The 21,084-nt window shown below is 45.1% G+C and overlaps 1 protein-coding gene across 3 annotated transcripts in view; it reads left to right on the top strand.

The window, feature by feature from the left end:
• TJP2 (tight junction protein 2) overlaps positions 1 to 15,180 on the top strand; it is a 186,385-nt gene extending 171,205 nt beyond the window's left edge. For all 3 annotated transcript variants that reach the window (XM_082243994.1, XM_082243993.1, XM_082243992.1), the window contains 4 exons: positions 9,121 to 9,231; positions 9,476 to 9,808; positions 12,555 to 12,640; positions 14,991 to 15,180. In XM_082243994.1, coding sequence (XP_082100120.1) covers positions 9,121 to 9,231; positions 9,476 to 9,808; positions 12,555 to 12,640; positions 14,991 to 15,150 — 690 coding nt within the window. In that variant the 3' untranslated portion in view covers positions 15,151 to 15,180. The remainder of the gene's footprint in view (positions 1 to 9,120; positions 9,232 to 9,475; positions 9,809 to 12,554; positions 12,641 to 14,990) is intronic.
• The last annotated feature ends 5,904 nt before the right edge of the window (positions 15,181 to 21,084 follow it).

Below are 21,084 nucleotides of genomic sequence, written 5' to 3'. Positions count from 1 at the left end.
GTCCCCTGTGTCTGTGTGTTTTTTGGGGTCCCAGTCCCTGCGGGGGCATTTTTCCCTCACAGCAGCGCTGTGTGGGGTTTTTTGGGGGTCCCTCTCCTACTTGTCACATGTCGGAGGACTCAGAGAAAGGAATTTCTCTATCGCTCATTGACAGACGTAGTCTTCTTGATTCTCAAGAGCTGGGTTATGTTGTCTCCGCAGGAGTAGGACTAGGCAGAAAGACAAAACGTTCTGGCTCCACCTTAGGGGCAGTCCCTGAGGGTATATCCTCCCTCTCTCTGCTACAGGGAATCAGTTTTTTTCTGTCTAGTCAGGAGTAAGGACCTAAGCTCCTTGCTGGGATCTTTTGGTCCTGGCAAGATTTTTTCTTTAGAAGAAATATTTTTTAGGTAGTTTTTTCTCCAGTGTTTTTCCTGTGAGATCTTCAAGCAAAAAACGCCGGACTGGGCGACACTAGTGGTCACCCCAGCCGGCCTACGAGCGCGCGCAGACCATTGCATTGCGCTTGGTCGGCCGCGACACATTCAAGTAAGTATGCGGGGCCGGGCGACGGGCTGGATGTTGAGATCCAGTGGTCACCCCGGTTTCTGCCTACGAGCGCGTGCAGACCAGAGCTCCGCGCTGGGTCGGCCGCGACGGAGTCCCAGTGGAGGGACTGACCTTGCGAGTTAAAAGTCTCGCTTGGACACCAGGAACCAGAGAGTCGAGGCGTCCGGAGTGGTCCACAAACCCCCACCCCGGTGGAGAGGGTATTGTGAAGAGAGGGTGCCTGTCGGTTCGGTATGGTGAGTAAACGTTCCCTTTTTTCTTTCCTCGTTATGAGGCAGTATGAATTATGGGCCCCTCCATACATGGTCAGTATATATCTGACACTAAAAGTCCCCCTTGTAAATACAGTATGTGTTTGTGGGAAGTGGACTTGGTTTGAGAGTTAACACTCTACCCAGCAGACTGTAGCATTACAGCAGACATAGGAGGTATAATCCTACCTTATTTGTAGTGTATCTCCTGTAGATCTATCAATCGCCACTCAGCAGAGCTGCAGGTGGATGTGCTGGGAAAAACGATTTCGGCGGTCCGCCGCCATTTTGCCGTAGACCAGGTGCATGCATGTCCTCAGGTCACGCCGGCCGCCATGTTTTTGGAGTCTAATGTCTCCTATATGGGGGCGGCCATGTTTCATGAGCCCAGCTACCTCGTGGAGAGCTGGGAACGCCGGAAGGCGTACACAGGGGGCGGAGCCACGTCCTTCTACCCGGGAAAAAGCAACAGCTCCTTCCAGTCTGTAAAGACAGACGCTGACTGCAGTTGGTTGGAAACTTCACTGCATCGGTTGGTGAGCCTTGGGGGTCCCTCTCTCTCTCTGTGGGATCGAGAAGCAGGTACTCTGAGGGGCGCTATTGCGCTAGGGGGAGACACATAAAAAAAAAAAAAAAATTAAAAAAAAAAAGTTTTTTTGTGTTTTCTGGCAAAGGTGTCCTGAATTAACATGGACCCTGCCACTCATGTATCTCCTCCGGATCCCCTCGAGGGGTCTGTGGGATCCTCCAGCACCCCACTGACGATTAAATCATTGTCCGCTATTATGGAAGCTTGTGTCCCGGGTGGAAGTGGCTTGTCAGGGACAGGGCGCAAGTAAGCGACCCCCGCCTAACCCCTTATTATCTGAAACCTCGGATTCAGACTCTGAGCCTATTTCTGCAGTTGCAGGTACTTCATCTGGTATTGGTGTCTCGTGTACTGTCTTTTCAGACAGTGAGGAGGATGTTTCGGCATCAGCCATAGCCAGAGAGGAAGCGTTGGTAAACGCACTCATGGTATCTGTTCAAGAGACCTTAAGATTACAGGGTATTCCGTCAGAAATAGCTGAAACTGAAATCCCTTTTGGGACTAAAAACGCATCTAGTGGCGAAGGTTTTTCCATTGCCCAAATGTTTTGGCAATCCAATCAAAGAAGAATGGAGTCTGCCAAAACGCATTTCTACTATTTCTAAACGCATTAACAGGCGTTATCCGTTTGAGGAAACCCTCATTAAGAAATGGACAGAACCACCTGTGGTGGATTCACCATTTGCTAGATTGAATAAAGCCACGGTTATTCCTCTGGAAGATGCTCCGTCTTTTAAAGATCCAGTGGATCGCAAGATAGAAGCTATGTCTCGCACCATGTTTACCTTGATTGGATCAGCTTTCAGACCAATAATTGCTATTGGTCTGGTTTCGCAGGCTGTAACTGTATGGACCAAGTGGTTACGCCGGGACCTAGAAGAGGTCCCTCAGGCGGTATCAGATTTGTTGGAACAGATGATACAGGGGTTACAGTTTGTGTGTGATGCGGCGTTAGACGCCACTTCATTATTGGCGCGAGCATCTGTCTCAGCGGTGGTTCTCAAGCGTACACTGTGGCTAAAAGGTTGGTTAGCCGACCAAGGTTCCAAAAAAGCATTGGCTAATTTCCCCTTTTTAGGAGAGCGTCTATTTGGAGCCAACTTAGATGAGATCATTAAGGATCTCACGGGTGGAAAGAGCACCTTTTTACCGCAAAATTTTAAAGGTAAAGGAACTCGTCAAAGACGAGGGCCTTCTTTTTCTGCTCACAAGAGGTTTTTTTTCGTCCCGCGGGTGAAAAAATTAAGTCCTCCAAAGCTCCTGCAGGAGGCATCAGGGGTCGTTGGTCGGGCAAGCAAAAGCCCGCCCCCTCTAGACCTGAAGATAAACCGTCCAAAGCCTGAAGGTGCGCCCCCCACCCATAACTGGGGTGGGGGGACGTCTTCGCCGGTTCCCGGATCCATGGCTTTCCAGAATCCCGGACAGATGGGTTTGCGAAGTCATAAGGTCAGGGTACAAGATCGAGTTTCGATCTCTCCCACCGGCGCGATTCTTCCCTTCCAATAGCCGACTATCCCCGGATCGTTTAGACGATCTGTGGAGAGCAGTCACAGATTTACTACAACAAGGAGTGGTAGTCCACGTTCCTTGGACAGAACGCTTTCAGGGGTTTTTATTCAAACCTATTTACAATACCCAGGAAAGAGGGCAAAGTGCGTCCAATTCTGGACTTAAGGGCACTCAATTCTTTTGTCTACATAAGAAGATTCAGAATGGAGTCCATTCGCACAGTAGCAGCCTTTCTGCATCCAGGGGATGTCCTAGCGTCCATAGACATCTAGGACGCATATCTTCACATTCCCATTTTCACAGGACATCAGCGGTTTCTACGTTTTTCCGTAGAAGAGAACCACTATCAGTTTGTGGCGTTACCTTTCGGTCTCGCCACGGCTCCGCGGGTCTTCACGAAGGTGTTGGCCCCAATGTTGGCACTTCTGCGCCAAAGAGGCATATCGATCCTTGGTTACCTAGACGATCTTCTGCTTCATGCAGAGTCTCCTCAGACCTTGCTACAAAACATAGAAATTACTATGATTTCTTTACAGGAATTCGGGTGGCTGGTGAACCAGCAAAAGTCATTTCTGGTTCCCACCCAGAGACTCGAATATCTGGGTCTAATTCTAGACACAGTCAGGACAAGAGTTTTTTCTTCCGGTAGGGAAACTCCGAAAGATTTAATCAGCAGTCCACCAACAGCTGGTCTTCCCTTTGGACTTGCATGAGGGGTCTGGGGTTGATGGTGGCTTCCTTTGAAGCAGTCCCATTTGCCCAGTCCCATACCCGAATTCTTCAGCAAGAGATTCCTCTCAGATGGAATCGGAATCCGGAATCCCTGGACAATCAGATCCGATTGAGCAAACAGACCAGAGAGTCTCTGGTCTGGTGGCTTCGGTCTCCGATGCTCAGCCAGGGAAAGTCATTTCTGCCAATATATTGGACGACAGTGACCACGGATGCCAGTCTATCCGGATGGGGAGGAATTCTCGGTCAGTTATCTGTCCAGGGACTTTGGTCCCCGGAAGAATCCAGGTTACCGATAAATGTATTGGAACTGAGAGCGATCAGACTTTGTCTGATTCACTGGACCGAGCAGCTCCAGGGCAGCCCGGTTCGGATCCAGTCGGACAACGCCACGGCCGTGGCTTATGTCAATCACCAGGGGGGCACCAAGAGTGTCCGAGCGGCCAAAGAAGTGGCTTGCATTCTTCGCTGGGCGGAACGATTTGTTCCAGCAATCTCTGCGGTGTTCATTCCGGGGGTGGAGAATTGGCAGGCAGATTATCTCAGCCGTCAGACTCTGGATCAGGGGGAATGGTCCCTCCATCCAGACGTTTTCCACCAGTTGTGCCTACGATGGGGCACCCCGGATATGGATCTGTTGGCATCTCGATTCAACAGGAAAGTTCAGAGATTCGTGGCTCGCTCCCGCGATCCTCTAGCAGAAACCGCAGACGCACTGATCGCCCCGTGGGGGCAATACCAGCTAATGTATGCCTTCCCTCCTCTTGGGTTACTGCCAAGACTTCTTCGCAAGATAGAGGAGGAAGGAATTCCAGTAATCCTGGCAGCTCCGGACTGGCCTCGTCGAGCTTGTTACGCCGACTTGGTCAGACAGATGGCGGACGTCCCGTGGAGACTTCCTCTCAGGGAGGATCTACTGTCTCAGGGACCGATCTTCCATCCTGCTTTACGATCGCTGGTTTTAAACGGCCTGGTTATTGAGACCCAGGTGCTGAAGGACAAGGGATTGTCAGCTTCAGTTATTCCTACTCTAGTTAAAACAAGGAAAGCGACTTCCAGAAAGATTATCATCGTACATGGAAGTCTTATATTGTGTGATGTGAATCCCTTGGGTTCCATCTACATCTTTATTCGGTAGTCCGAATATTGGCTTTCTGCAACAGGGAGTTGAGCAGAAGCTGGCCTTGAGTGTTATCAAGGGTCTGGTTTCAGCATTTGCTATCTTCTTTCAGAAGCTTTTGTCTACTCATTCCTTGGTGCGGAATTTCATCCAGGGGGTGCGACACCTGGCTCTGCCAGTGCACGCGCCGTTACCATCCTGGGATCTTAATTTGGTGCTGTCGGTTCTTCAGACACCTCCCTTTGAAAATATCAGGGAGATTCCCTTGCTTACTTTATCCCAGAAGGTGGTCTTCTTGGTGGCTATCACTTCTGCATGCAGGGTGTCAGAACTGGCTGCATTATCCTGTTGTTCCCCAGATCTGGTGGTTCATAGGGATAAGGTTGTTCTTCATCCGAATCCATCCTTCCTTCTAAGGTGGTTTCAAAGTTTCATTGAATAAGGACAGTGTATTGTCCTTCCTATGTCCTTAGCCCAATCATCCTCGAGAATTTGCATGACATTCCGTGGATGTAGTTCGGGCGATCAGGATATACTTGAATACTACGGATTCAATTTGTAAGACGGATTCACTGTTTGTGATCACGGATGGCCCTAAGAAGGGGTTGCCTGTTCTGCTGCGACCATCTTTAGATGGATCAGACAGACGGTGGTATAGGCTTATTTTATCTAAGGGTCGGGATCCCCCGTTCCCTGTTAAGGCGCATTCTACTCGGGCGCTTAGAGTTTCCTGGACCTTCCGCCATCAGGCGTCAGTGGTTCAGGTTTTCAAGGCGACTGTTTTAGTAGTCGGTTCATACCTTTACAATATTGTATAAGGTTTATGGGATGGCATCGTCAATGCCTCTTCTGGCCGCAAGGTTCCTGCAGGCCACTGTTTGAGGAGACTGTTGGTCTACCTCGAGGATTTGTGGGGTAGGTCTCATCTGTTTTCTCGATGAGTCCTTTGATACTTCTGGTTGGCTCCGGTTGGGCCTTCTAGATTGGATTTTGATTCTGTCAATCCCACCCCTCATTTTGTGGCACTGCTTCTGGATGTCCCAGCTCTTGAGAATCAAGAAGACTACGTCTGTCAATGAGCGATAGAGAAAAATGGATTTTTGTAAGATCTTACCGTAAAATCCTTTTCTCTTAAGCTCATTGACAGACGTAGTACCCGCCCCTCTATCATTGAGTTGGGTTGGGTTAAATTCTCTGTACTGCTTTAAAACAGAACTGATTCCCTGTAGCAGAGAGAGGGAGAATATACCCTCAAGGACTGCCCCTAAGGTGGAGCCAGAACGTTTTGTCTTTCTGCCTAGTCCTACTCCTGCGGAGACAACATAACCCAGCTCTTGAGAATCAAGAAGACTACGTCTGTCAATGAGCTTAAGAGAAAAGGATTTTACGGTAAGATCTTACAAAAATCCATTTTTTTCGGTAAGATTTTACAAAAATTCAGTTTTTTTGGTGGCATAGGTATGGCTAAAATCTGGCTTGTATCTTAGTGCAGACTTCTGGGAAAATCGTGGGAGCCATTCACACAAGCAGGAATATACATTTTTGGGGAAGTTCTGTACACCCTCTGTGTACAGAATGCCTCCTGGTAGCCATATTGCATTTAATTTTACAGAAACTTATAGCACTGCAAATTGAAAAGGAAATATAATTTTTATTAACATTCATTTACAATCTGGCTTGTAGCATTTGTATATGCAATATTATTTTTTTAAATTTGTTACCCTTTAACCGCTTGCCAACCACCCACCGCATATATACTGCAGCAGGCTGGCTCGGCTGCGCAAATCACCGTACCTTAGTCAGTGGGGAAGCTGATTCATGGGGCCCGCGGCTGCGATTGCCGCCGAGCACCCGCCATCACTCCCCTTTGAGAGAGAACAGCGGTCTGCTGTTGTAAACACAGCAGACCGTTGTTCTCTCAGGAAACAGTACAGAGTGCCTGTGACCCAACTATTTAGGATCACAGGTCTCTGTTGATTCCACAAGCCCATCCCCTCACAGTTAGAAAACACCCCCTAGGCATACACTTAACTCTGATAGCCCCTGAGTTAACCCCTTCCTTGCCAGTCATTATTACAGTAACCATGCACATTTTTAGAACTGATTACTGTAGTAATGTCACTGGTCCCCCCAAAAATGTCAGGGGTCCGATCTGTCCGCCTAATTGTCGCAGTCCAGCTAAAAATCACTGATCGCCGCCATTACTAGTAAAAAAAAAAAATAAATAAAAATGACATAAATCTTTCCCCTAGTTTGTAGACCCGATAACTTTTGCGCAAACCAAAAATCAAAATACGTCTTTTGGGATTTTTTTTCTACCAAAAATATGTAGCATAATACAAATTGGCCTAAAATGATGGAAAAAAAAATATTTTTCAATTTTTTTATTGGGAATGTTATATAGCAGAAAGTGAAAAATTATTGGGTTTTTGTCAGAATTGTATTTTTGAATTTTTTTGTTTATAGCGCAAAAAATAAAAATCGCACAGGTGATCAAATACCACCAAAAAGCTTGATTTGTGGGAAAAAAAGGACCTCAATTTGGGTACAGCATTGCACGACCGCACAATTGTTCGTTAACCTCCTTGGCGGTATGATTCTTTTGGATTTTAGGTGCTGAAAGCGGTACCATTATTTTGCATGGAATTCTTGTGAATGAGCAGCCCAAACCAACTGTATACATTTATATATATATATATATATATATATATATATATATATATATATATATATATATAATGTATACAGTTGGTTTGGGCTGCTCATTCACAAGAATTACGTATATATATATAAATTTAATAACATTCCCAATAAAAAAATTTAAAAATATTTTTACATACATACATATATAAAAAGTACAGTAAAACTGCAGGAAAGGGCACTGGGGGGCAATGTAATGTGATTTTTCTTTATTTTGAACGGTATCAGTGTGTTTGGGTGGTTTTACATTTGAATTTGCCGCTGGTTCCACCCCCCGGCGGACGTCACGTCGCCGGAGACGGAAGCCGGGGCTTGCAGACGATCGGGAGGAAGCTCCGACGCCGCATACCGCCCGCATACATCGCTGGATCCCGGAGAAAAGGTAAGTAAAACCTCTACCAGGATCCAGCGATCTTCCTAGCACAACCCCGAGTCACGCTCAGGAATACCGCTAGAAAGGTTAAACATGTACCTGATGGGTTGTGGGGAAGAAACACAAGGAAGAAAGGAAAAGAAAGAAGAATAGGACAGTCTGTAGCAGCCCTAAGAATAGATTTATGGGATGGAACTAAAAACTGATGATCCAAAAGAATCATACCGCCAGGGAGGTTAAGGTATGAGTGGCATTTGATTGACCCATTGGGTAGGCAGTCTGATTTATGTTTCGTTCCTTCTTATGCTCTATTCTTCTAGGTGTATAGCTCAGCCAGAACTTCGTTTTTGGGTCTCCTGATAATTATGCTATGTAGTTTATACTCTAGGGCAGGGATGTCAAACTCAATTTCTTTGTGGGCCACATCAGCACTATGGTTGCCGTCAAAGGGCCAGTTGTATCTGTAAGACTAGATGTCCAGAGCACCCCACCCCTTCTTACACCAGATGTCAACCGCCCCCCCCCCCCCCCACTATCGGAAGTAAAGAGTCCCCCACCCTCCCCTACAGTGCACCCCCTTACACCTTGTGCTGCTGAAGAAGCTTGAGGCGGAACTGGTAAGCAGTGCAGGGTCGGAAGGAGGACCAGAGGAGGGCTGGAGTCAGCAGCTGGAGTCTGCTGAATGCTGTGACCAGGGAAGGCAGAGACAAAGGGGTGCTGCAGATGCACAGAGAGGCATAGGATCAGTAGGATGTGCGATGTCCTCCTCTCTGCTGCTGACTGCTGAGGCGTAGGGGACAGAGAAGATTATCTCTGTGGATGTACAGAGAAGTGCAGGATCTGGCGGAGGAGTTCTGACCTCCTCTCTGCTGCCAACTGCTGAGAAAAGGTGGAGACAGAGACCAGGGGGTGCCGCAGCTGCATAAAATGGCCTGGAGGGTCGGAATCGGCCGGCGGGCTTTGTGTTTTTGACGCATGTGCTCTAAGTTATAGTTTTCATTGTCGCACATTGTATTTTCTTTTGTGACTTTGCCTGATCTGATGTTTGTCCCCCTTTCTTATAGGTGAGGAATTGTTAGTTCCCTTTTTACCTTCTACTTATTGTACCTTTGTTATATTTTATGCGGTATCTGAATAAAAATTATATTGAACCATGAATGTCTAGAGATGTAAAAACTGGATAACTGGCCATTGTAATAACTTGACATTTCCATGTTTTTGTGCATTATTTAACCTATCCTTTATATATTACCAATATTCATTTTGGGATAGTTTATTGTACTGTGATATTTTTCAGACGACAGCAAAACCAGTTCCGGAGCCAAGGAGTCAGCTTAAAGGGGCAAGCAGCAAAGAAGTGCTTCGAGAGCCCAGTCCACCACCATCATTTAAACCAGAACCTCCCAAGGTATGTGCTGGTAATCTAAAAATACTGCTAATCTTTTTTTTGTTCCTGCCATTTGTGTGCTCTGCATTTCCTATTCATAAATCTGCTTGTTATCCTCACTGCTTCTACAGTATTTGAATGGCTGAATTTCAGGTATAACCATATTAGGAGTCAAAATATGCTTGTATTACTTTTGTGGAATTGAATCTCAGACCTGTATATCTGCAATAGTTGCCTAAAAGCAAATTTTATATGTTCTTTGCAGGTCAAAGCACAAGGCAAAGATGAACTGTACGATTCCCCTCGCAGTTATGATGCTAAACGGAGTAGCTCTAGTGTAGCCAGCAGTGAAGTCTCAGCAGGATCTGGCAAAGCTGTTCCACCCCCTACGGCTGCTAAACCTGTGCTTGCTACAAAACCCATAATAAAGCCTCCTGTCAGTGTTCACCCCCCTGTGGGAAATATTAACGAAGGCTCCGCTGATGAAGGAGCAAATGCCCCCAAGTCTGTGTTAGGGAAAGTGAAAATTTTTGAGAAAATGGACCTCAGTGCAAGACAACAAAGGATGCAGGAGTTACATGAGGCACAAAATGCACGGGTAAGAATGAATGACTGCAAAAATCCTGTCATTTTCACAATGTCCACTGCATAACAGCATGGGTTGCATAATGGCATGTTCTTTGGGATTGTATTTTTATCACCACCAAACTATTCATTTTCAAGGAATGTAACAGAAAGGAGTAAAGCTTACAAGGGGTCCACACACATATATACATATTTCCACCTGTGACCAGATGGCTGATCTGCTGGCAGGCTACCTGAGTTTGGGTGTAAGATCACATCTTTGCTTGAGTGTGTGATCATATAATTTTGCTGCAGGTACAGTGCTGTTAATACACATATTAGTTCCTTTATGTAGGGGACCTTTCACTTCTAATAGCTGAGGTTACTAAAAGTCTATCTGAGCACACAGTGGTGGACGAAGTCCTCTAAGAGCCCCTCTGTGTTAGTCAACTACCGGACAAGTAAGGACATTTACTATGCATCCATTGACTAACAGAAATAAGCCATGTCAATGTCCAAATGACAGGGAAGCGGGGGAAGGACCCAGCACTCAGCTGATCCACATCTTCTATAAATGGACCCTCAAGTCTCTGAAGGCCCCTGTGCAGCTTCATAAATCTGTACATGTAATTTGTCTGTCTGCAAGGTCATCAATAGCATACAGATATCCTTCTCTTTTGAGGCACACTTACTTTATCAGCCCCATCAAGCCTTGTGAGTCTGATAATGCTGCACCCGCCAGTTTTTAAAAACTGGATGTCGGAGTATAATAAAGTAAATTAAATTTGCCTCTCTTCCAGTATGATTTACAGTATATGCTTGGCTAGTATATCAAATATTGCAAAATTATCTTAATTTTACAATAAAGGACACAGGCTGGATATTCATAGTCCCTGGATTTTAGGCTGCTACATATAGGTGATTGGACACTGGAAAAATGTTTGGACCACTGGGAACTCTACCCTGCTCCCTTAGATGACAGCCTTTTCTTTTTTCCCCATACGGATACGTTTCTATGTGTAAATGGATTTTTTATTTCAAATTCCTCAATCAACTTTGCGTTGCCTTCTACTAAAACAATAGAAGCAGTGCATCCAGATCAGTGTAACCCTGGTAATAACTTCCGAACTGTACCCAGACCCCACACTGTGGAGACAGTTTGCAATGGTGTACTGGATCCTGCTTGGGAGCTCACCTTGGCACTGAGTGCGACAGGTGTAGTTAGCTGCAGAGTGCTGTACAGCTCCAGGGCAGTCATCTGATCCTATGGTTCCCAAACTCCGAAGACCTCTCCAGGGGTTTGCCCACTATGATGGGCAAAACATTGAACCATAACAGGGACCTGTGACACGGAAAGGTAAGATAGATTTGTCCTGTTATTGGACTGATCGCAAGTATGAGACTTAATATCTCTAGTAGTAGTAGTAGTAGTAGTTGTAGTAGTAGTAGTAGTAGTTTGACTTTATCCACTATTCGGTATTTAAACTTTCAAGCATTCAGAGCTTAATCTCAGGTGGATGACTAGGTGTTGCATCACACCACAGGTCGCACTTTGCCACCACTTCTGCTAAGAGCCCTTTTAAATGTACTCTGCCACTTCCTCCTGCTGTTTTGCCACAAGGACTTCACTACAGGATGGTTGACACTTTCTATGGATATGCCTAATTTCTGCACCCTACAGGAGAATCCCCTACTGATAGCAGTGGCAGAAACCAGGCTCAAGAGAACAGCACCAAAAACTCCAACACTCGCTCTACCAGTGGGTTGCAAAACTCGCTAACCTGTCAGGGTGACAATGCTTTCCTTTGCATTTGAGCAAGACCCTAGTTTAACACTGGTCTCCTCAGCTGATTCTAGCCCTATCTCAGGCATGCAACAAGTCTAGACACAATATGCTAGTAGCATGCACTTATTGCCATAACCAGTCCAAAGTTCAGTAAATTGTAACAGTAAGGAATCTAAATCCAGGGAAGCCTTGCTGCTCTTAGAACCAGGGGAACACTGGAAACTGCAAAAGACACAAAAGGAAAGGGAGTGCATGGGCTCCGAGTGCAGTAGCTTTTATTGGATGGAAAGAACACAAGACAAATTGCATTCACAATTGTAGGCGTGTATAAGGCATATCATCCCATGCATCAGCATTAAGCTGTGAATATCCCGCTCTCCTCTCTTCACTGTGCAAATGACAGCTGCACCATGGACTCAGTGTGCCTGCACTCACACAAGCTGGCAAGCCACAAGCCCACAGCAGGGCAGAGGAGCGCTCCTGGCCTCCTAGTGGCTGACACCGTGTATGGCCCCACATGGATGGGATAATCAGGGATGGATACACTGCCAAATGGGTGACATGCTGTTGCTATGACAACGCGTTTCAGAGGGTGGAGCCTCCTTTTCCAAGTCCCTGCTAAATGCCTTGTCATTTCATCAGTATGTCACCCATTTGTATTTATATTTGTATTTATCGCTGCTCCTCCAATCCACATGGTTTCGTACAAAGTGTCAGCTGCCGGGCAGCAGAGCTGTCTCAAAAAGCCTATGTTACTTACAGCAAACAGTAAATAATTTTTAAAGGTTTTTATTTAATTTTCAATTTAATTGTTGTGCTTTATTAACTTTGATTTCATTTATGATTACTCTGCTGTTTGGTTATGTATTCCCTCTTCTATCCAATCTTTCTGTTTATTCTTCACTTTAAATATTTTTCAGCCTCTGTAATATTTCCAACCACTTTCTGTTTTTTTGTTCAATTGACTTTTTTTTTTTCCTGTTCTCATTTAAAGTTGGAGCTGGCACAGAAACTTCCTGACATTTATGCTGTACCTATAAAGCCACAAAAAAATGACCAGAATCGATCCCAGGCAATAAGGTATGGTAATTGTCATTATATTCCCTGCTGGTATAAAGTTTTACTTTCCATATTGAACTGCAATAACCACTTGACCTCTGGAAGATTTACCCCCCTTCCAGACCAGGCCATTTGTTGACATATGGCACTGCGTTACTTTACCTAAGAAGTTGTGTGCGGTTTGGCGACAGTGTAACCAAATAAAATGTGTCTTTTTTTCCAAATGGAGTTTTCTTTTGGTGGTATTTGATCACCTCTGCTATTTTTATTTTTTGCCCTATAAACAAAAAAAAAAAAGACCAATTTTGAAAAATTACTTTCTGCTATAAAAACATATCCAAAAATTTAAAAAATCTAATTTCTTCATCAATTTAGGCCAATATGTATTTTGCTACATATTGCGATCGGACACTAAATGACACTAAATCGGACACTAAATGACACTTTTGGGGACCAGTGACCTTATTACTGTTATAAGTGCTAAAAATATGCACTGTCACTGTACTAATAACAATGGCTGGGAAGGGGTTTACATCATGGGTGAACAAAGGGTTAACTGTGTGCCTAGCTAGTGTTTCAGTGTAGTGGGGGAGGTGTTTTTACTAGTGGAAGGCAAGGATCAGTGTTCCTGCTTTACAGAAACACAGGATCCAAGCCTTCTGTATTGACAGAACAGTATTCTGCCTTGTTTACATAGGCAGACTGCTGTTCTGCCTGTGTACCTAACGATCAGCAGATGCCGGCGGACCTGGGGACCTGCTGATCAGCTCCCGCTGTTATTTTACACACTTTGCACTCGTGCCCTATACCTGGAGGTGCAGGATCATATATATGTATGTGATCCTGCCTATCACGGCCACCCTGTAGCAGTAAATGTGCTATAGGTCAGTCGGAAAGCAGTGAAACTCCTACAGTATTATGCAGGACTTTACATTTACAATTTATTATTACATTATTTACAATTAATGTACACCTTTCATATCTGTCTTTTTTGAGAGTTGCATACACACATGCACACATAGACGGATTTGGCCAGAAGCCTCAAATAGGAGCTTCCTTTGCTAGCGTGGTTTATAGGAACAGGTTTTCGTGTCTCAGCATTATTGTGGTTTCACTACCTGCATATCAAACTTGTAGCCAGCAAAGTCTGAAAAAACTGAACTACCAGCCTGCTTACTTGTTACAGCTGTTAGCCTTCTTCTTTAGGTACTCTTTTCTTGTACGAAAATGTATGTTGGACATGACCTTCAGTTTTCCAATTTGTTTTTGATGCAGTGAGAGGTGTCATAGGAAGATGCCATTAATAAAAGAATGCAAGACTTTTCAAGCAAGCCACTGAGGCAATAGTTATAAAGGACTTACTGCTACTTAACCCAGAACCTAGAAGTCATTAGGGGCTCGTTCACACCATAGGTGCATAAAAACTGATGCAAACTCCGACATCAGTTTCACATCAGTTTTCATGCGCGTCAGTTATGTGCCCTAAAAGTCCAAATGCAGCGCTAAAATAAAAGCACATAAATGTCCTAAGTCCACAGAGAAAGATGATGTCCCAACACCAGCAGTCTTGTGTCCAATAGAGGCTGCTTACCAGACCTCCATTGGCATGGAGCATGTAGAGAAAAACACAAGGGGGGATCAGCTGTGTGTGTATAAGGATGGTTCGTCCTGCTCCTCTCCTCCTTTCTCCACTCCTCCTCAGAATAGCATTAGTGTATAAAATTAGATGCCTAAGCGCTCATGGATGGGAGAGCCACCACCTATTCACACCAATGTTGATGTCATGTCAGTTTTTTTCCCATGCAGAAAAAAATCTGCACATGATACTAGTGTTGAGGTGTGAACGGCGCACATCTAGAACAATTGTTGCCGAACACATGCAGCAAAACTGACGTCTCTGGGCATCAAGACTTTAGATCTCGTTCACACCATGGTGCAGACAAAATTTAGAAGTGTCCATGGTGGGTGAACCTTTCCATTTTTGCATTATCATACAAGCCTATAGGAATGCAGTTTATCTTCCTCTGATCTGCATTTGAGCTCAAAACAGCTCAAACGCTGGTCAGAAGGAGGTCAACTGCACCTAACAATAGATTCTGTATAATGTCAGAAGCTTCTCAAACTGATGTTTTTTTTATTATTTTTGTTTTGATACACTCTCTTTAAATAAATACACTGGTGACAAATGATACAAAGTGTGTAAAAGTTTTTAAAAAATGCAACGTGGCAGCTGAAGCTGGCAACTGTTTTGCATCACAGTGTCAGAAACCATACTGTTTGGTGCCTGGTAATTAGTGTGGATTAGTCTTAGAGCTATTTTGTGGCTGTCAGTTTTAAAGACGTTTAATTTTGACTTTTTCTAAATTTTTAGTTCCAGGCATCCAGAGCCTCAAAAACCACCTGGCTGGTCCTACATAGACAATAGGGGAAGCTATGGAAGTGATGACGAAGAAGAGGACTATCGTCGACAGTTGGCTGACCAATCAAAACGTGGATTCTATTCCAATAAATACAGGGACACTGAGCTCTGAATTGCTGCACAAAAGACAGAATATTAGTATAAATATGGGTTATAAATATACAATTTTTTTTTTTTTAAGTATATAAAGAAAAAAAAGACTACTCAAATCTACTGTAGCTGCATGCTGCTCATGTGTTAACTCATTTGCACTGTTTGACCCATAACTCTAATTTTTTTAACACATAGCTGGCATTTGAATATATTCTTATACCAAACTGGAAAAACGACACTAATTATAGTAGGTACGTTGGGTATTATGTAAATATTAAAGGGAGGGTTCCCACTGGAATGTTTTGTCTTATGTTTGTGGTAACTTGTGTTGTAATTTTTACCAATGACACACCTCTTCATTACAGTTAGGGCTGTCTTCTGGCATAATTTTCATGTCAACAGCCCTCAATCCATAGGAGCAGGGGTGTGCAGCCTTTGGGCTGGGACCCCAAAGGGCATACAAGAATACATTTTTGAAATATTCTGATATGCCTTTAATTTTATTGGGTTTTAGTGGCTCAAGATTTTTGGGATCTCTGATAATACACATTAGCAGTTGGGGGCCCTAAGAAAAAACACAGCACTCAATTTTATTGTATCTAAAACAAGAGCTGTGTATGTTTTAGCAACCTCTTGGATTCAGGTTTGTAGTGGAAAATAGCTAGAAAGTGAACATTTTAACTGGAATGCAATGGGGCAATAAGGCTCAGATTTCATACATCATTTCTGGCACCTGGCAAAACTTTTGTCTTACTGTCACTGTTACGTCACCAAACGTCTTAGTTTTTTTCTTGCGGCTCAGATGTTTATAATTCTGCCCAGCTTTACTTCAGCTATTATGAATGAGCCTTGCTTTACTGTTTGCATTTGCTCTTTCATTTATTTTTCATCAGCGAGTAGACCTGTTCCCCCTGCTAGTGCAGGATGAGGAGTGGTGTAAGATTTTGGGGATGCAGAATCAAGAACCAAACCGGGGTGTTCTCGCCCCCTGGGATCCTGGAGAGATAAAAAAAATCTGGGATGTGATGCGAGTCAATTTGACATCATCTATAAGTTACATTCCATTCATCCACAATTTGCATACCACTAAATAAAACCTATGGGAACATACAGCCCTGGGCTGCCAAGGTTTATGCACAGAATTATCATACGTTAAAAACAACATTCCTAATGTTTGTTTTGTAAGTGCCTTTTGCAGAAATGTCTTACAACATGCCTTGCATTATAGCAAAGCAATGTAAAAGTCATGGCTGCTTCTTAGCATTACGTTATGTCTTCAATCATTCAGCTTGTAAATGTCAATGAAACTCTCCAGTCAATGAGACTGTTACAAATTAAGCTTGTAAACATGAAAACTGTTAACAAAATGTTTTCTTTATTGCCATTAATAAACTGATTAAAATGTATGTTTTATATTTTTATTGGTAACTATAGTATACAATAAATGATACAAAACAACAGAGTCATTGCTTAATTCTCTAAGTTAAAGTTCGATTAAAGTCTTGTTTTTTGTTTTTTTTGTTTAAAAATAACAAAAATGTTATTTACCTGCTCTGTACAGTGGTTTTGCACATAAGAGCCCTGATTCTACTCTTCTCTGGTCCCTCTTCGGTGCTTCTGTCCCCTTGAGGGCACCCAAGCTGAGCCGCTGCTCTTTGTTTCCATTTGGACACAGAGCCGTGGATTGGCTCCACCCCCTCTCTCCTCATTGGCTCATTGACTTTGATTAACAGCAGCAGGAGCCAATGGTGCCTGCTGCAGTGTCTCAGACAATCAGGAGGCAGAGTCCTGTACAGCAGTGGGTTTCTTGCAACATCACTGGATCGAGATGGGGCTCAGGTAAATATGTGGGGGGCTGCTGCACACGGAAGGTTTTTTTTTATCTTCATGCATAGAGTGCAAAAAGATAAAAAAAAACTTCTGCCTTTAGAACCACTTTAAAGTGGAGTTCCAACCAAAAGTCGAACATCCGCTGATCTGCTTCCACTTTCCTCCTCTGGTGCCACATTTTGCACTTTTCAGGGGGGAAAGGGTACCGGTTTTTGACAGGTACCCTTGCCCACTTTGCGGAGACGGCGTCGGGACGCCGTTCCTCAAAAGTTCGGCCCCCTTCCTCCTTTCCCCCGGGCCAATTAGTAGGAAGGCTTCACTGCCGGTTTCCCTTACAACGAATGGCGGCAGCAGCACCCAGCAGGCAATCTGAAAATTGGCTGAAGTGCCGACATTGCGGGCTCCCTGGACAGGTAAGTGTCTATTTATTAAAAGTAAGCAGCTACAGTATTTGTAGCTGCTGACTTTTTTTTTTTTTTTCCCCAGCTGGAACACCGCTTTAATAGCATTTAGCCTTTAGAAACCATCAAAATTGAGAGTGAATCCGAGATAAAAATTGCATGGCTGAAAAAAAGGAAAAAAAAAAACAAGCATTATAGCCTTGTAAAATAAGCCTATGGATACATGAACGTTTAAAATAAAACTAGCTCAAAAAAGTGTATTTGCTTCATAGTGAAAATTCATGTTCTGGACCCTATGAGCTAACTCTCCTAAATGGCACCTCCAAATGTAGAATGTTTTCTTTTCTTCTTGATCTGCTCTATCACCACAGACAGTTTTTACGTCATTGTCAACTTCCTTTAACCACTTCAGCCCCTGGAAGGTTTCACGCCCTTCCTGACCAGAGCATTTTTTGCATTTTTTGCAATTTGGCACTTACCTGGTAATTGTGCGGTTATGCAACGCTATACCCAAAAAAAATGTACAGTATGTCCTTTTTTTTTCCCCCCACAAATAGAGCCTTCTTTTGGGGGTATTTGATCAACAGTGTAATTTTTTCTTTTTTGCAATATAAACGAAAAAAGACCGAAATTTTTTTTTAAAAAGAGATTTCTCTTTCGTTCATCGACGGACACAACACTCCATAAATCCTAACTAGTGGTTTATATTGCCTCCTCTAGGGGTAGAACTAAACGGAACAAAAAAACACCTGGCTATATCCATGGGCCATCCTCAGCTGGTATATAACCCCCCTCTCTGCTCCAGGTAATCAGTTTTAATTTGTCTACTCAGGAGTAAGGACCTAGGCTCCCGGCTGGGATCTCTGGTCCTGGCAATTTTCTCCTTCCTTACATATTTTTTGTTTTTTCTCTCGGGAGATCTACAATCAACTGCCAGGCTGGGTGACGGGCTGGATAATCTAGATCCAGTAGTCCCCCCAGCCCAGCCAGCGAGCGCGTGAAGACCGCCGCAGTTACATGCTAGGTCGGCTGCGACATAGCCTCATGGACAGAGGCTGGCCCACGAGTTAAATGTCTCGCAGGGTCGCATACGACTGGGCTTGGGTCTGAGTCGCAGTGGTTATCTTTGGTGTGGATGCGGGTAACCTCCAAGAACGGTTGGACCTGCCTGCAGGTTCCCTTCTCTCATCCTTAAATTCCTCACTGAGCTGGCTTCCCCCACTCCCACTCCCCCCGGTCTGGACCTAGAGTCTGGTGGGGGTCACAGGGCAGGGAATGCAGCAAAGACCCTTGCCCCCCCCCCGCTATCCCTACTCTGTAAGGGTCCTGGGATAGTGTGTGTCCCGTTCTGGTAGTCTGGAGGGGTCCCAGTGTAGGAGACCCCTATGTGCATGCCCTGCTGTTTGTAGTGTGGGTATAGTGCAGGGGAGTCCCAGTGCAGAGACCGGTGCAGAGTCTCCCCTAAATGTGTGTCCTACCTTCGGGAGGGGTAACCTTGCAGAGCGTGCAGCGTTGCAGAGGGTGCAGGAAAGATCCTGGCAGCATGTTTGTGTTTGTAGTTGATGGTGGCCATTTTCCCTTAGTCTGGCTGGTCTCTGGTTGGCGGCCATGTTTGTGTAGCTAGATGATGTCACAGGGGCCATTTTCCCTTAGTCTGGCAGATGCTGGAGACAACTGAAGCCTCGTGGGGATGCCGAAGCTCCTTTTCCTTCTTAGTTTTCCGCTTCCTGTGCCCAGGACATATGAACAGGAATAGTGTCCATGATGATGCTGGGTTTGAATTATTGGCGCTCCTCTGGTCGGTAGGGTGAGTCTTTGGGGGTCCCTGTTATCTCTCTCTCTCTCTCTCTCTGCTGATAGGAACCCTGAGCCTTGAGGGGATCCTTTAGTGGTGCCAAAAGATAATTTTGGTTCCTGCAAGATCTTCCTTTCCTTATGAAGCCTCAGGGTCACATCTCCCCCACTGACCCCCTCAAGGAGGTGGCAAGTCCCTCAGAACCCCAGCTTTCCATGGTTGCACGGACAGCGGTCCTGCAGTCCTTATTGTCTCGGATCGAAGTGGCGTGTGGGAAAAGGCCCAGGAGGAAGACCCCCCCCTCTCTGTCTGTGTCATCTGATTCTGAGCCAGATGCCGCCATGGACGCGGCCCATCCAGGGGGACTTAATATCACACCCCCCTGATCCATCCAATATAGAGGATGATTCCTCCATGGTCGCAGCAGAGAATGAAAAGCCGCTGGTAGATGCACTTATCACTGCAGTGCGTGAGACTTTAAAGATGGAGAATGCGGCTGATGTAGCCACGGACGTGGCTGTGTCATTTGGTATGCATAAGTTGCATCGTTCTCCAAAGTTGTTTCCTTATGTGCCTTAGTTTGACAGGTTTTCCTGTAAGTAATGGGAACAACCAAAATTACCCTTTGTGGTCCCCAAACGTTTTACTGTACATTACCTTTTTGAGGAGTCACTTAAAAAAAAAAAAAAGTGGGCTAGTCCACCTGTTTCCAGGTTGAATAAAACAACCATGATCCCAGTAGAGGAATCCCTATCCTTGAAGGACCCAGCTGACAAGAAAGCGGAGGCTGTGACACGCATCATGTTTTCTATGGCTGGTTCGGCTTTGTCGCCAGTCTTTGCCTCAGCCTTGGTGTCTCAGACCCTAACTGAATGGTCCAAGCTTTTGCACCAGAGCCTGGGGGGAGAGCAGGTCTCCGCTGCTTATGTTGATTTAGCGGATCAGTTGGTCCATGGGCTGCAGTTCTTGATGTAGCTTTGGATACAGCGCCTGTGCTGTCCAAACTTTGTTTCAGCGGTGGTGTGGCTTAAGAATTGGTCTGCAGATCAAGCCTCTAAGAAAGCTCTCATTGATCTGCCCTTTCAAGGCGACCGCTTGATGACATTAAGGGTATCACGGGGGGAAAGAGTACCTTCCTGCCACAGTCAAGGAAAGGGAAGGAGCCTCGCTGCAGATGGGGGCCCTCCTTCTCAGCCCATAGAAAACTATTTTGTACTTCTGGGACGGAGAATAAGGGAAATAGATCTTTTAAATCTGCCCCAGGAGGTTCCAAGCAACCTTGCTCGGATAAACCTAGAGCTAGCATCCCCGGACCAGCAAACAAGACCCCTTCAGCATCAAGGTCTGCCTTCGCCATTATTGGGGTGGGGGGGGGGACATCTTGGCTAGTTTCCGGCCTCGTGGACATCTTTGGTGAGCGTCAAGGAGATACGTGAAATGTTTCTTTTGGGGGTACCCAGAAAAGTGGGACAAAGCTTGTCCTTTTTAGGTTTTTTAGGTCCTGAGTCTACTTGCGTGGATTTAATTCCTGCAAAGGTTCAGGTGATGTCTGAACTACCGAAGGTCCTCCATATATAATGGATTTACCTAGGTCTGATTCTATTTCTGACCAGGGTGGTCTTTCCTCTGCACAAACTTCAGGGACCACAAGCCTTGATTCACCGGCTGCTGTCACACAGCTCCCATTTTGCATATAGGTTCTGAGTCTGGTGGTATCCACCTTCAAGACAGTTCTGTTTTCACAGTCTTACATGCAGCTCCTTTTGTAGGGTCGGCTCCACAGGAGGATACCAAAGTTCGTGACGAGGTCACAGGGTCCTCTTGACAGATGCCGCAGGCGTCCAAGGGCCATGGTAAGGCCAGTATCGCAACCTTTTCAACCAGTGGGAGGCACAAGATAGGGATAGCCGCTTTTAACCCCAGTAAT

Source organism: Pelophylax lessonae (assembly GCF_965119305.1).
Source record: "Pelophylax lessonae genome assembly, chromosome: 1".
Classification (NCBI taxonomy): domain Eukaryota; kingdom Metazoa; phylum Chordata; class Amphibia; order Anura; family Ranidae; genus Pelophylax; species Pelophylax lessonae.
This window is presented reverse-complemented; position numbering and strand designations above follow the sequence as displayed.